We start from the raw sequence: 16,883 nt of genomic DNA, 5'->3' as shown, positions 1-16,883 counted from the left end.
ACGATATTTTTTGTTTCCTTTTCACATAATATTATCTCTATGGTATGTAAAAACTAAAAATTCAGCGAAATTTGAGGAATAAGTGAAGTGGCCGAAATTGCAAGCTATCCTTAATTTGGTATAATTGCCTTATTCAAGGTTATTTTTTTTAAATATGCTCAATCGAATAAGCTTTTTCTTATACTATTATAAATAGCTATTCTCTAGATTTCTATGCATTAGTTATTTTGTGCAATAAATACGAAAATTTACAACATCGAAAATATAGAAGAACTTAGAAAAACATATTGTTATATATTAGTTTCTGTAAAAATTGGAGTCATCACTTATGGGCAGGGCATCCAATAGTGTTTCAAGATAATAAAAAAAAAATAATTTTTTTTATAATTGTTGAAAATTTGTTAATTTGCATAATAATATTGTTCCTGTTGATAATTTTATAACGAGTTATTATGCGTGTATTTTTACGCGACTTAGAGGATTTTAATTTTTTTTCTCAATTTTCCTGCAATCTCTAAAGCAAGAAATTTTAATGACTTTTTTAGGTGTTATTTCATTCTTTTATAATTTTAATAAAATTGAAATGAAATTAAAAAAAAATAGTTCTCTACTGTTTTTCCATTATGAAGGAAAATTAAATAAAATTACATCTTTTGTTATACAGTTAATTGGCTTTGGATACCTTCCAACCCATAATAAGTTTCATCTCGGTATCTCTAACCATTTAGGAGAAGTAGAGTTATGTTTGAAGGTGGTACAGATATACAGGCAGATAATACACCAGATGAATTGTAATGCATCAGGCGGTGTCGTGCAAGGTTTTTTGCAATTTTATGCTTTTATTTTATTTTTTGAAAACTATGTTTAGAAAAATATTGTAAATTTGTATAATTATTGTAAATTTTATTGGCATCAAAAAGAAATTGTACCTTTATAGTTATTTTAGAATTTGATGACACTTTTATAAAAAAAAATGTTGCAATACATATTCTAGTAAAAACAGATTTTTCGGTAATAAGAATATTAAATTTAACCCTTTAAGGACGATTGGAACACCGGTGTCCCATAAAGAAAATAATTTTTCCTGACTACCTAAAGTTATTTTTTTCTCATGTCTGTGCATAATTGTAAAGTAGAAGGTTGAAGGAATCTAGAATATTTTTTGCAAGTCTCTAGCTATTTGCTATGTAGTAAATATTTAAGCTAAAAAATGGCGAATTTTTAAATTCTCAAATTCATAATTGATTTTATTTATTTTTTATACTTCTAATTTTTTTAAGCAAAACCCTTTTGGCAATAAAAACTACAATACTCATACGTAATATTTTTCATTAAAGCGAAAACTATTATTCATTGATATTGTCAGAAAAATTACTTAAATTTTTGGGCTATTTTTGCCCCTATCGTTCATAGAAGCACAAAATACACAGAATCAGACTCTGTTGGACTTTCGCAGGTTAGATGTAAAACTTATCATTGATTATGTTTCTCAGTTATTGTTGATTTTCAGTCCGTAAAAAGTGTCTCGTCGTTAAAGGGTTAATCAATATGGGAACCGGGGGTCAAATTTTGCAAAATGAGAATTTTGAAAATTCGTTATCTTCCTGTATAAGAGAAACCAAAGCTTCAGGTTTTTATTCTAACTTGGGCCTTCTTGTAGCTTCTCAAATGTCTGAAGTTTTCAGAGATTTGAGCACAAAATACGAAATATGGACCTATAAATGATATGTACTAAGCCCACTTATCTCCAGTTCTCCTTTTCTGCTTTACACGTATATTTATAGGGTGAAAGGAACGTCTATTGACACTTTAAGAACTCGTGTCAGCACCTATTGACACCCTACTCTGTACCATTTGGGATACGAAATTTGAACATATCTGTTTATAGTAAAAGGTATATTACAGAAAGAACGTTATATTACTTGTATTTTAGTAGATACATTAAATAATTTTCAACATTTTGACAAAAGTGCCAATAGGGGTTCCCTGTCGAACAGACGTTCCTCCGACCCTACTAAGTGAAAAGATTTTTCTTCCTAACTTTTGAAAAATTACTTTAAAACTTTACGTCAAAACGTTGTCTTCTACAAATTATAAAACGTTTTCGTCAATATTTGCTATCTTGAAGGAAATTGCTTACGCTTTTATAGGACAAACTGTCAAAATTTCCACAATATTGCCAAATATGGGCATTCATTTTTCAAGTGTGCAGAGATCATTAGACAAGCTTAAAAACTAATAAATGTTTTTTTTTTAAATACATCTTTAATCAATTAAAAGTTTGAAAATGCGACAATGTTGTTGGTTGGTACTTCTTCTATAACAATATATTTTTTTTCAGAAACCGCTCAGGTTTAAGGGTATTTGCGAAAAAAATAAAATATCCTTTTTATTATATCGTTTTTGGTTATTTCAGTAAATATTTAATTTTTAGGGGCACTCAATGGGTCAAGTGGTAGAGCATTCGCTCTATGATGCAAGTGTTCCGGGTTCGAATCTCTTTTAGGTCACCAGGAATTTTTCTGGCGTTAAAGGTGTTCGGATTGCATTCCGTGAGCTTCACTGCACTTGATTCCACGGGCATGGGACTGACAACCTCTTCTCGTACAAGAAAAAATAATAATGCATGTCTAAAAATCCCCTTGTGGGAAGGCCTAGTTCCTTCATGGAATGGTGTGCCAGCATTATTATTATTATTATTATTATTTAATTTTTAACGATTAATGCCCAGCGCACAATAACTTTTGTTTGTAAATATGTTTTCAAAATTTTCTATGAGAGTGAGCGAGATGACTATATCTAGATCTCACTCATTCTCATTGAAATGTCAATAACATGTTTACAAAACAAAAGTTATTGTGCGCAGGACATAATGCCCAACGCACAATAACTTTTGTTTACTAAACATGTTTTTTAGATTTCAATGAGAGTGAATGAAACATAGATCTAGTCATCTCGCTCATTCTCATATGAAATTTTGAAAACATGTTTACAAACAAAAGTTATTGTGCGCTGGTCATAACATTTGTTTTTTTCTATTGAACACAAAACTTTCGCCTATAAAAAAATGACTGATATGTCAAATTGAAGTTGAATTCGAAATAATGGAAAAAATCAAAAAATCGTGCTTATACTTGTAGTAAATTCAAATTTTTATGCTGCACGTGCGAAAACAAATATTGGAATCTAAAGCTTTTCCTGAAGAGTCATGAAAATGCTTATACAAAGTGATGCATTTGATGAAATAACTTATGTATACGTTTAAACTTTGAGCGTGACATTTCACGAATACTCTATAATTATTATCAGGACTGTAGTTCATATGGGAGGGTAGCAAAAAAAGGGATTTGCGCTGACACAATTTCATTATCACATTTTTGACATCAACACGCTTTTAGTGGAAAAGCAAGACACCCAGAAATATAGTGATATAATTGCGAGAAAAACTGTGGGATATTTTTCCCTCTGGCTTTGGCTAATAATAGGCACTCCCATCGATTAAAGAAGTGGCCTTGTACATCAGGATAAAAATTATGCGAAAAGGTGGGAGAGTCTCATGAAGATCACTCTTGGGTTAGCTTTTCCGGTAACCTCACCGCATGGTTCATGCTAACACGCACATTGTGGAAACAAACACTGAATTTAGCACTAAGGAAAAAAAATAGATATCCAGGAATAAACCAAAAATAAAAGAACCACTCTTGCAAATCAATTAATTTTGCAACACACATACCGCACAAAATGTTGGCACTTTTTTTTCTGAGCACTTCCTATTGCATTTTCGCGCGCTCTGGGGCAAGCTGCTACATAGTTTGGGTTTGGCTATAGATATTGCAGAAAATTAAAATAGGTGCAGACGGAGGAGAAGAGGGAAATTGATTAAAGTAGAGGGTGTTGGTGAGAGTGAAAATTTCTGTTGTATGAACCTAGGAGAGATAGCACAGGTGGGTATGTAGTTATATATGTTTCCTTTCGGCATATACCAACTGTACACATTGAAATGACTGCATGATAAATTTTCTGCCTGGCACATTTCACCCATATACATTATACTATGATACCAATCATGAGATTCAACATTGAGATTTCTAATCAATACTTCTCACTTTTAGCGAGATTCTCGCATTTTTATGCGTGTCTCAGTGTGGTGAGCTTCCCACGGAGGGGAAAAAAAGAGACTTATGTGTATCTTCCTACGCGACATGCAATCATCTTGAGAAAAAGGAGGGTAGTATGATTCCAAAGCTCAAAGGGCTGGTCATCCTAAGAAATAAGAAATGTAAGATAAAAGAGTGCCTTTACTGCCTCCACCACCCCACGAAAATGATAATGATGGAAGCAGAGGAAAATAACAAAATAACTACACAAAACAGAGTTGTAAAAATTTCAATGAAGACACACCAAAAGTTGTAGAGAAGAAATGCTATATACTCCTTGGTGTTGGCTGTTGGTGGGCGAGGAGGGCCACCAGAGATTATTCGCGATGAAACGCACCGAGAGAGTTTGGAGAGCAAGATGAGAGAGGACCCGAGATGATGAGAAAAAAACAAGTGATCTTTTTTTTCTTATTCGTTACAAAACTGAAAAATTTCTGCTGATGTTGTCTGAGGAAAAACTGTTCCACCCAAAAACTGAACTTGTGTGTAGGCAAATGAGGAAAAAAATGAAAAAGAGATAGGAAAAAAACTTATACACAGTGACACGCACACGGAATGTTGTAATGATTTGTTCTCGTATGTCCCGGACGATAGGAAAATCCAACACTGACTGAACTTTGCTGGGAAAAGCCGAGAAAATTTTCCCCGGACGACACACGGACTCCGGCGAGAATTTGCACAGCAGCTGCGCAAATTTATCCCTCTCCAATTGGTGCTTGGGTGTATTTGTAGAGATATTTAAATTAGAGACGGGTGTGCCTCAGCTGCAGGAAAAAAAACTGCCCGAAAATCTCTCTGGCATTTTCCCCCAAATAGTCGCGAGAGGGAAATTGATATTCCCAACTATTTGAAGAAGAAAAAAAAAATTCACTCATACACCACATCACCTGCAATTCAATCAATTACCACCTTTCACTCGCGACAGGTGCAAATTATTCAATTTCTCCCCAATGAGTTACTCACTCCCCAAATTGACTTTGATGGGAACACTGGGAATATTATGTGGGGAACAATGTTATTTATTGTGATTGTGCCTAGAATTACCTCAACAATATTGGGATATTAGGATTTGTGTTGTATGGAAAATACAAACATTAGTTTTAATTCACAGATTTTAAGTTCCCACACACTGTAAAAATCTTCTGAATGCACAATCATGTGAAAAAGTTTTTCCACAATTTTTTTTTGCTGGGGTACCTATTATTGCTAAAACGGCGGTGGACTCTGTAACTTACAACTCACTCACTTTGTGATAATAAATTGTGTCTTATAATCAATGTAGATAAACTCTTATGCACTCTACACACTAGAGAAATTTATCTCCATATTGAAGAGTTTTTCCTAGACAAACGTAGAGAATTTTGCTTCAATACACTGAGAAAAAAAGGGGGTGCAATTAACTTTTTTTCCTCATAACTTTAACATTTTTAGGTGTAAAAATATATCAACATTTTTTACTGTTAATTTTACACATTTTTAAGGGTAAAATTAACATGAAAAAGGGTAACTTTAAGCCCTAATACACCTAAAAAGCATAATATTTACACCGATTTCGGATTAATACTGCAGGGTAAAATTAACATTTCCGTAATGTTATTTTAACTTTTTTGGATTTCTCTCAGTGTATGGACATAAATTTCTCTAGTGTGTAGAAGCCATCAGAAAAGTTTTTTTTTATTATCAATTTGTTTTCAAATTATTGTTACAACAATAACAACGGTTAGGGGGAAGTGGAGCACCTTTGAAATTGGGGTTTTTCACCTATTTTTTAAATAAAATTGAGCCTTATCGTGTTATAATTTAGCTTCAGAAACAGATTCTGAAGCCAAATTATATCATGATAGGGCTGAATTTTATTTAAAAATAAGTGAAAAATCGCAATTTCAAAGGCGCCCCACTTTCAAAGGTGCCCCACTTCCCCCTATTACAATTGGGAGAGGGGCTTATTCTTCAATCGATTTGATTATTACATAAAATTTATCTCGCCTAATAATATTATAAAAGAATTGATTGACATTATGGTAGTTATACGATTAAAAACGAGTAAAATTGCTATTCTCTCAATTAAAATTTAAGAAAGATGTTGCGCTGTTAAAAAATTATTATAAATAGTTTGAAATCAAAGAATTTTGCAGAAAAAAAAATAAATAAAAAAATATATGTGGAAGAAAATGTGGCTATTGAGAAGTGAACTTATGGTAATGATCACGGTAAAAACTTTTGGACACTGACCAAAATATTGTAACAAGTTTTACCTTCGAACAAATTTTTTTTGGAATCAATTTGTACCTAGAGAAGATATTTGTTTGTTCCAAAAAGTTTTCTTTACAGTTTTGCTACGAAATATAGTTACAATTTTGTTAGAGTTTTCTTTTGGAACCGTTTTGATACGGTGGAATTGGAACAAATTGGTACATTTTCTTTATAACAATATTATTCCTACATCTATAACATAAGTATTTGTTCCAAAAAATTTCGGTGTCCGTGGACGAGGTAATTTTTGGAACGAGTTTGTTACTCATATGGGGAATCTTTTTGTTCCCATTGTCGGGAACAAATTTTGGTAAAAGATTTCCTCTTACAAATAAGGGAAGAGCACCCCGGATCGGAATGTTAAGAGATATGCTCGATATTTAGATCAAAATATATGCCTCAAAGTACTATTTGGTATTTTTGTGTATGCTAATCGGTATATTAGTGATCCATTTAACTATATCCGTGTATTTAAGTTTTAAATTTTTACAATAAATTAATTAAAAAAATATGTAATTGCAACTATGCACTGTGTACTTCGGATCGTCTCGAATTTAATCAGGTGTCTCACGGAAAATTGGTTTTATAAATTAAATCTGAATTAATGCACTGAATTTTTGTGACGGCTAAATGGTAAAATGTAGCGAATAATTTTCAAAAAGTAATTTGAAGTGGTGCAACAACCTGACGATCCGAGGAACACTGCCGATCGCTGGTGCTCTTCCCTTATGTGCCGAAATTTTTTATCGTGTAATTGACTTATTTTTCTCGATTATCCCTTTGTATTTGTGCGTAGGCATGTTACTAATGTCAAAACCATTCCAATATGAACACTTCTCAATTTACAATTCAGAATTGTTTTATGATTCGTTATGCGAAAAGATAATTTACGAAGATGATGCTTGTGAATTCGGGCATTCCGCAAAGCTGGGACGCCTTGTCACCCTGCATTATTGATCCGAAATCGGTGTAAATATTACCCTTTTAGGTGTATTATGGGTTAAAGTTGCCCTTCTTTCATGTTGATTTTACCCTTAAAAGGTGTAAAATTAACATTAAAAAATGTTGATATATTTTTACACCCAAAAAGTGTTAAAGTTATGACGAAAAAAAGTTAATCACAGCCTTTTTTTTCTCAGTGTACTCTATACCTCTGAGCGTCACGAATTTAATCAAGTATCTCATGGAAAATTGGTTTTAAAATTAAATCTAAGTTAATGCAGTTCATTCTTGTGAGAGTTAAATGGTGTAAATGTAAAGCAACTAATATTTGAAAAAGAAACATTTTATTTGGAGCAACAATACGGTATTAACCTAACGATCCGAGAAACACTACTGATCGCTGATGTTCTGTCCATACATCATAAGAAATTTCGCCAATTTTGCCTAGAAGTAAACCATTATCATCTTACAATTTTATGATTCTTATAGAGGAACTTTTTAACATTAAAAATTGAACTATTGATTTTTAAAATTTGGGAAAAAATTTAAAGGAAATTAATGGTATTTCGTATATAGTTTGTATTGTTCTATAGTAACATCAATTTCATTAAGTATTGTTCAATTTAAAACAAATAATGTTCAACACTTATAGGAAACTTTTTATTTAAAATTATTTATATACTACCCAAATTTATGCCTGAAATAAAGTTGGGTTTTGCAGATAACAGTTGATTAGTTTTTTAATTGGTAAATTTTATGAAAATTAAATCATTTCCGAGTTATTTCAGTATATGTTTTTAAAACTTTTAGCACATTTTTAAGCATTCCTATTTAATTTTAAGTCAAAATATTCAAATTTAAAGCGTGTGTTATAAAGGAGAGCCAGCATATTTGAGACACTTTCTTATATTCTTTCCAAAACTCAGAAAAATATTTTGAAATGTTGTATAGCGCTTAGTATACTCACTAGTATAGAATTTATTAAAATAACTCGATTAGTGTTTTGGTCACATTTATTTAAAGTGGATAATCCATCGCGTCTCAAATATGGCTCCAATCAATAATTTTCTAATCATAAAAAGTTCTTATAAAATCATATTTTAAAAGTTTTTATAAATAGTTTTTAAATATTTCAAAATTTATTTAACTTATTAAAACAAAATAAATACAAAATAAAATTGAAATCTACAAAAAATTGCACATTGTTGAAGACCTTTTTATTTTTGTTTCTTGTTTGTTTTAGACTAAGAATATTTTTAATAAAAAAAATGATAATACGTTTTCTTGTTCCATTTTATTGCTTAGTGTTTTACTTCATTCCTGAATCCTTTTTTCACATCGTGGTCGACGAATGTTTTCTCACGTTTTATTGCCTTTCAACGCCGTCGCGTCGTAGATTTTTTTCATTATCTATTTCCCGTTTTTTTTTAATTCCTTGCCTTTAAAAATTTGCATATTTCACTGCTTTAATTCTTCAAACAGTTTTATTGCTCATTTTCTTTAATTGTTTTTTAACTGAGCGAAGAATGTTTGTACAATAATGAAATATTACTACTGCAACGTGAAATAACTTTTATCTGTAAGTGAATATCTCACAAACCAGGCGGCTGAGATTTTCATTGTTCCGGTTTTGGCGCTAAATATGCTCAGTAGATATATTAAATTTAAATATTCAAGAAAAAAAACATCTAGAAGATTTATGATAGTCTTGCAGATTTTAATTTTCCAATATTCCAACAAAAGTCTTAAAAATTGAAATAAATCCTCATCCTTGTATTTAAATTTTATTTGTAAATAAAATGAAATGTGAATAAAGTGACATAAATATAACTTGTGAAATTTTCAAAGTGTTTGGACAGACAGGTAAAGGAGAAATGAAGAATTTATGAAAAACATTTGCATGTTACTTGTGAAAATTATTATTCATTACCTTCTTACCAAAACTTAAACTTTGTACAAATTCATCAGTTCTTTTAATAATATTTTGAGCAACTCCAGATATTATAGGTATTCTAATGATGAATGGAAAAATATTCAATAAGGATAATTAATCAATAAAGTGTTGGAAAGGCAGTAAAATTCTCAAATAATAAAAAAAAACATTCGAAAACAATTTTGAGTTTTGACTCCATAGGGAAAAGGGGAAAGTGGGGCACCTTTGAAATTGGGACTTTTCTCCTATGTTTAAGTAGAACTGAGCCATATCATAATGTAATTTAGCTACTTAATCTGTTTGTGCAGCTAAATTATATCACGTCAAGGCTCAATTTTATTTAAAAATAGGTGAAAAATCCCAATTTCAAAGGTGCCCCACTTCCCCCTAGGTACTAACTTTTTTAGCTGAGATTTTTTACAATCTCGGATTTGGTGGTCCGAGATGAAATCTGACCTCGTCAGATCGGGCCTAACTTTTAAATCTACACATTTTGACACTCATAGATCATGAATATGATAGGGGGAGGTGGGGCTACTTTGAGCTGTGGGGATAGATTGTTATACGACTTTTTCGCCTATTTCTAAATGAAGCTGGTCCTTACAATTATTTTATTTAGATACACAATTATTTTGTCTATCCACATTACATCATGCTAAAACCTAGTTTCCTTTAGAAATATGCGAAAAATAGTATAACAATGTAGCTGCACAGCTCAAAGTAGCCCCACCTCCCCCTATGTGCCAAAAATCGATTTTCATGGACTCAAAATTCGTTTAAAATTCGTATGATTGAATTTTAGAGATAAAGAATCTCGTCGAGCGTATTTTATCCATGTCGACCGACAAGAACAGTTTGCTCGACACGATTCTTTACTCCCAAAAATCAACCCACTATCGAATTTTCAAGTATCACGAGTTGCAGGGACCCTGAGTTGCACACACTTCGGGGTCTCCTTAAAGAAACTCAACTACCATAAGCTTATCAGGGCCTGTCACTGGTTTTTAAATTAAAATTTTTAAAATTTATATAAAACAAAAAAATCCCCAAAATATTTGTCAATATTTCCAGTTTCTTTATTAATCCAATTCATGAATATTTAGTTTGTTTTCTTAATTCTTATAATGAAGCATAAAACTGAATGAAAGGAGTTGCATAACAAGTTTTTGATGCACTATAGATGATTTTATTATAGGGGAAAGTACTCTCCCTTCGAACGTTCATGCCTTCGGATAATGTGAATTTTCTTTTATTTTTCCTAAGACTTACACATAATTATCACGTAATTAACAATAATTGAGCTAAGTAATTTTTAATGGAAATGTGTAAGTCTTCTAGGAAAAATAAAAGAAAATTCACATTATTCGAAGGCATGAACGTTCGAAGCGAGAGCACTTTCCTCTACTATTTCATTTTTCGACTCATTAATATCTGTTCGAAAGTTAAAAAAAAGATCTATCCCCATTGTCATGTCTATTTAGTCCAATTTTTATATCGTGTATTACTGTGGAATTATTATTTGTATTAACTGTGAATTTTTTTTTGATATTGTAATCAAGCTTTTAAAAATGCTTCTCAATTTATTATTTAATATTTTAATTTAATGCATTAACAACAATTTGCATAAATATAATTTATTTTGTATGATTGCTATCAGATGTAGTATGCATGCATGGTTAAAGGGACTTCCTCGAGCCTTGTTCCCATGCCAAAATTCACCTTTCTATCTCTTCTTGGAAGAGAGTTATTAAGTTAAATGCTCTCATTTTGTTTAGGGGCTACCAGAAGTGGCGTTGAGGGGAAGGGAAGGTATGCATGGTCAAAGACTCTTCTATATGCTTTGTTCCCATGCCGAATTTTAGCTAACTATTCCTTCTCAGAAAAGAGTTATAAGGTAAAATTGTCCCATTTTGTATGGAAGCTAACAGAAAGTAGGTGGCAGAGCAGGTGGTATGCATGGATAAAAAAATTAGCATCATTCATTAACTCTATATACGGAATTTTATTAAGATCGTTTCAGCCGTTCTTGCGTAATTCGTCGTCAAAATAACGATTTTTCGGAAGGATAAAGTTTCTTTTTATAAGGACTCCCAGCGTTTATCGTCCTGAATACCTGCAATTTTTTATTCTTATATCAATATCTACAAAAGGCACTTACTCTCCTTTGTGGCAACTTCCGGGACCGGCGCCAATAGTTTTGACCATTTTTTTTATTAAACTTAACATTTTTTACACTTCTATTGATGTAGCAATAGAGTTCGAGCAGTAAAAACTATTGTTTTTTTTTTTAGAATCAAATGAGTTGAGCTCAGGATATTCGAGGATTTTTAACTGCTCGAAGTCCACGAGGGAGCAGTTTCCACAATTGAATTTTTTTCAACTTCACTCCACCCTGGCTGCCAAAGGGTAAGAGATATTGACTTCCAGTCTTCGGTGACCCCCCCAACAAGTCAACATTCTTTAGCGAACTAACTTACCGAAATCAGCCCCACTCTTTCCATCCCCTTCAAGAACATAATTTTTTAACCTATCTTAAAATTGGCCCAAACGCTTTTAATGATTTTTGGTTATATCTTGTAGTTAGTCCAGCTGAAAATTAAGCCATCAATACCTTTCCCCGGTTAAATCGTCATCTTAGATTAGAGAGCCTAATTTTCAACGAATTTGGTTAAATTTGGATTTTTTGAAATATCTTTTAATTCTGAATCCGACTGCATCGATCACTATCGGTGATGGATCGGTAAAGTACTGGTAACAACTCTATTTTAAAAATACTGTTTTTCGCACTTTTTCAGTCTTTTGACCCATATAAAATTCAAACGGTAAGAGATATCGACTTCGGGTGTTCGATGACCGTTATAAAATGACATAATCTCGAAGCTAATCTCTTTCTGTTTCTCCCTCATCCCCTTCATTCGTTCCCTATCCCTCTAAAATGTGCCAAAAATTAGGTTTTTCTAATTTTTCTCAAAATTTGCCCTGGCGATTTCTTCGATTTTCGATGAAATTAATTTAATTACATTAATCAATCGACATCTTTTACGGATTAAATCGCCATTTTATTTTATTCAAGATCAAAGAGCCTAATTTTCAAAGGCATTGAATAAATGAGCAGTAACAGAAAAATTTGAAACAGTGATATTATCGTCCAAATTTTGGCAAAGGGAAAATTAAGGGATTTTCATTCAATAAGTAAAAATTCTAAATGTTAAATATATAAATTAGGCCCAGTTTTGTAAGGATTTAAGTTTTTTACTGACCATAATTAGATATTCTACTGCTCATTTTTTATTTTTTACTGCCCATTTTGATTTTTTACTGCTCGTTTGTTTTTTGCTATTTTCAAATCGATTTGGTCAAATTAAATTAAATAAAATATCGATGATATTTTTAAAATCAAATTTATTGTGGTAATTTATAGACAAATTAATCGAAATTAATTTTATATAGGGTGTAAAGACTCATAATTTTATACAGTCTGCTTATAAGCATCGATGTTCCAAGTGTGAAGTGCGATATTTTCAATACCAATTGACTTTTTTTGTTACTTTCTTTTCAGAAGGGTTGTTTAGACACTTGGCAAGGATGTATTGTCTTTGTTTTTACTAAAATTAGTTTTAATACTTTTAAAAATGAATTGATATGTAGAGGGGAATTTGACTCTTATTTTGGACAACTTGGTTATTAATTTGGACAACATGGCTGTAAATTTGAACAGCTATTCCGCCTCAATAGGATGCCCATTGATCTTCATTTCATGAACCAATCTTACCAAGTCCTCTTCCTGTTCATGTAAGGGAAACGTAGAAAGTCACAAGAAGCCCGGAAGCTTTCCATATCATTCATTAAAGTGAATTGACTTCGGTACTCCAAGTACGTGCGGATTTGTGCATTTCTTGATCTTTCCAGGAGCCTTTCAAGGCTTTTCTCACTACATCTCTTTCGTAGAGATGATGCTCCTTTGTTTCTCCAGGCATTTGTCCAACCTAGTCATCACAAAAGCTAAAACTTCACGAAATTTCGTGAGAAAAACACCTGTCCAAAATAAGTAGTATCACCTCACTGGTGAATCTCTTAGAAAATTTCCCATTTTCCACACGAAAAATCTAATTCACAAGGCAAATCTCACTTCAGGTCAAATGTACAAATCACTACTAACGTGAATCAACGCAATATTCAATGAATATTCAATAATATCTCTCAAAAAAAGCGAAGAAACATTATTAGTACTTCACCCAAGCTAAATAAGACTGAAGTACAGTAGACTCTCGCTCAATCGGCAATCGGCAATTTCACAATCAGGCGAAAAATTTTGTTGACAATTTTAACGTTTAATTATGAAGCTAATTTGCTCAAATTCGCTGTAGTTCTTCCTATTTCATCGTGATCCTTTATAATTGAGTGCTTTTTGTGGAATTTACAAAGGCTTTGACGCCCAAATTTATCAATAAACCGGATAACATTTTGCCCCAAATGCCCAATTGAGAGAGAGTCTACTGTAAACACAAAGTTCTGTCTTATTTCTTGCAAGCAATTGCTCACACTCAATTTTCAACAAAGCAATTTTAACTCAAATCCTATTCAAAATTTAACGTATTTATTGTTAAAATCTTCCAAAAAGAACAAATATTTAGATCGAATTCATTATTCATCAAATATTGGAATAAAATCCATCATTTTAATCAATTTATTTTTAGTGTCCAATTTTGTCCTCAAAGTGTCCAAAATAAGAAACTGTCCAAAATTATGAACCCTTACCCTAAGCATCCAAAACAATTGCTAAAAAAATATTAGGCAGAGCTAGTACTAGGGAGTTCGAGCAGCTCGCAAAGCCTCGGACGCTTTGCCACTCTCTTTTTTCAAAAATGCAAGTGTGATGAAATGATAAAAATCCTTCGCTAATTAGTTCATTCTCTGTAAGTGTGCAATATTGAAATAAAATCAAATGCATTAGCTTTTGAGAAATCGAGTCCACGATCTCAAAAAGTTTTATCAGAAAAAAGCGATAAGTCTTTCAAGGACGAGAAAGACAAAAATTGAGGGTCAGAAAAATAACTTTTCAATCGCTTCAATCATTCTTAAAGGATTAAGGTTGATGTTACCAACCAATTGAAAGACTGGAATTTTTTAATGGTTCTATGAGATTTTTACAACAAATGTAATACTCTAAAATGTTTTGCCTTTAGTAATAAATTCTTGAAAATGATTTTATTTTGGTCTCTAAAAAAGAAAAAGTTATCAGATTTTTTTTTAAATCTTGTTCGACAATCCAACTTATCTTTGTTTCTCAATATTCTTCATTTCAAATGCAGCATTTATAAGATTCGCTCTTATGTCACTCCGTATGAAATCAATATCGTTTCCAAATAGTTTTCTAAAAAGCTCAGAATTAGATAATACACTTCACTCTCAATGGGTTGAAAATTCTTAAAACAAGAGCTTGTGAAAATATGGGAAATTTCATTTTTGAAAACATCAAAATTCATCAAACAAAATTCAATCTGCCTGAATGAAAAGCTTTTGTCTGAAAAATCCGCGAATTTTTTATGAGGAATTTCTCTTTATGCAATCTCTTGCTTTTCTCTCCACCGAGGCGATACCCCTTTTGAAATTTCTGCTTCCGAAAACGAGGCACTCAGCATTCCTTCCAATGCAGCAGAGCTAGATAAATCAAGCAATAAAAGACACGACTTGATGCATAATTCAATATGTTTTATTCCATTTCATCTTGAGAAAGATTTATTTCACTATTTTTCAACACTAACGGAAGATTGAATCAAATATATAAAAAAAGTCGATGATGTGATTACAACATCCATAGGAAAAAAAGATTATTGAAAATTCAACTTCATTAACTGGCCATGAGATTATCAATATAGGAGATTCTTCTTTTTTTCTATTTGGCAGAATTATATTTCTATGTGTTATTTTTTTCTTTTATTTATTTTTTCTTCTTCATAATTGTATTAAAATTTGGCATGTTAATTTCTTAAACTATGTCTCCTTCACTCACTAAATGCATTTCTCCTCTAGCTCAGTTTTTTCTTTCATGTTTTTTTTTTGTCTTGCTTTCTCGCAGAACAGAATGCTAAAAGATAATGTCCTTTGGTCAATAGAGTAATGTATAAAAAAAATAGGGAATAAAATAAGTGGCATTGTCAGATTTTTACTGTGTAGAATTTTTTGAAAAGGAAAAATATAAGAGAGCTTTTAAATTGTGATGTGCAAAATAAATTAAAATAATACATTTCTTTTTTTTTAATTATATATAAACTATATGTACAATATCAGTCAGTTCCAATTCATATTTCTCCTTTTTCTCTCTCTCTCTCTCGACTTCGAGACAGTTATTTCACTAAATAAAATTCCTTCCAATGATGGGGCTGATACAAATTGTCACTTCATGAAAAAACTAAATAAGATACAATCATGATTATTGGATAATTCGTATGTGTTATTTATGTTATGAACATCATTGAAAATTGCTGTGCATGTGCCTTTATTTCTCTACCGCCTAGCTTTTTGTTTTTGTTTTTCAAATGACCACAATATAGTGCCATTTCTTAAGTGTTCTATCGCACCGAACGCACCATGTCACAAATGGTGCATCCCAATATTTTTGGGTCACCCCTACGCATCCCCAAACTTTACAAACCAAGAGACATTCCAATCCCTAATTTTGGAGTATAATTCACTTGATGCTTCAACCACGAAGCCCAATTCACACGACGCCATATCATGATTTGTACGTCCTAATCACATCATGAATGACAGCCCGGCAGAGTGGACAGTGTCCTCCACCAATTCCTCGCCACTGTTGCACAGCACACTCATAGCACATGCACATGTGGCCGCACATATAGAGGACAGAATCAATTGGATGCTCATAGCAGATGGTACACTCCGTTCCAGCTCCGCTAGGTCCACTTGCTCCCTCCTGCTGCCAATTGGCAGCTATTGAATTGACATGGTTGGACGATGACACTGAGTAAGGCTGCAATAAAAGAAAAAAAGAACACAAAATTTAGACACTTTAGCTCCTCCTCTTCCCATTTATCTTTCAGAAACTATTTGCAAAAAAAGCAATTCACATCGTAAAATAGCATAAATACTGTTTACAATTCTACAAGGTGCACTTGGTTTCTTAGCATTCAAAATACCATTAAAGAATTGGTAGAAAAAGTTACTTATAGGGTAGGACGTAGGAGCCATTAAATAGCCAAGAGAAACAAATATAACTTGGTTAAAATACAGTTTTTTTTTAAAGTAAAATGAACCATAAGAAAAGTTAAACTGTGTGAAACTGCCCCAAATGATATCTAAAATGGAATTTTTCAACTTTCATTTTGAGAATAATAGAAAGATAGTTTTAAAACTTATTTGAATGTGCAAAGTTCAAATAACGACAGCTAGTGGCGCTTAAAGCTTTCAAAACCTAAGTATAAGCAAAGCCCCAAAATACCGCAACTATTAGACACTTAGATAAATTAAGTCTGTAGGAGGAATTCTGTAAGGATATGACAATGTCATGAAAAATTTTCGAGGAAAAAAACAATATTACAGCCCAGTCACTGGGCTGAAATTTTTTAAATTAAAAT

General features: G+C 32.0%; 2 protein-coding genes across 8 annotated transcripts in view; both read right to left on the bottom strand.

Moving 5' to 3' along the window:
* The window catches only part of LOC129808738 (Kv channel-interacting protein 1), a 303,848-nt gene extending 298,732 nt beyond the window's left edge, over window positions 1–5,116 (bottom strand). For 3 of the 6 annotated variants that reach the window (XR_008752455.1, XR_008752453.1, XM_055858544.1), the window contains exon 1: window positions 4,402–5,116. The gene's annotated coding sequence lies outside the window, so the exon portion shown is untranslated. The remainder of the gene's footprint in view (window positions 1–4,401) is intronic. The other 3 variants (XR_008752454.1, XM_055858559.1, XM_055858577.1) reach the window with 2 other exon arrangements.
* A 9,860-nt stretch (window positions 5,117–14,976) lies between these two features.
* The window catches only part of LOC129808098 (protein neuralized), a 36,675-nt gene continuing 34,768 nt past the window's right edge, over window positions 14,977–16,883 (bottom strand). For both annotated transcript variants that reach the window (XM_055857816.1, XM_055857808.1), the window contains exon 3: window positions 14,977–16,279. In XM_055857816.1, the coding sequence (XP_055713791.1) occupies window positions 16,022–16,279 (258 nt within the window). In that variant the 3' untranslated portion in view covers window positions 14,977–16,021. The remainder of the gene's footprint in view (window positions 16,280–16,883) is intronic.

The sequence above is a fragment of the Phlebotomus papatasi genome, chromosome 1 (genome assembly GCF_024763615.1).
Source record: "Phlebotomus papatasi isolate M1 chromosome 1, Ppap_2.1, whole genome shotgun sequence".
Classification (NCBI taxonomy): Eukaryota; Metazoa; Arthropoda; class Insecta; order Diptera; family Psychodidae; genus Phlebotomus; species Phlebotomus papatasi.
The sequence above is the reverse complement of the archived record's forward strand: the minus strand, read 5'-3'. Positions and strand labels throughout refer to the sequence as shown.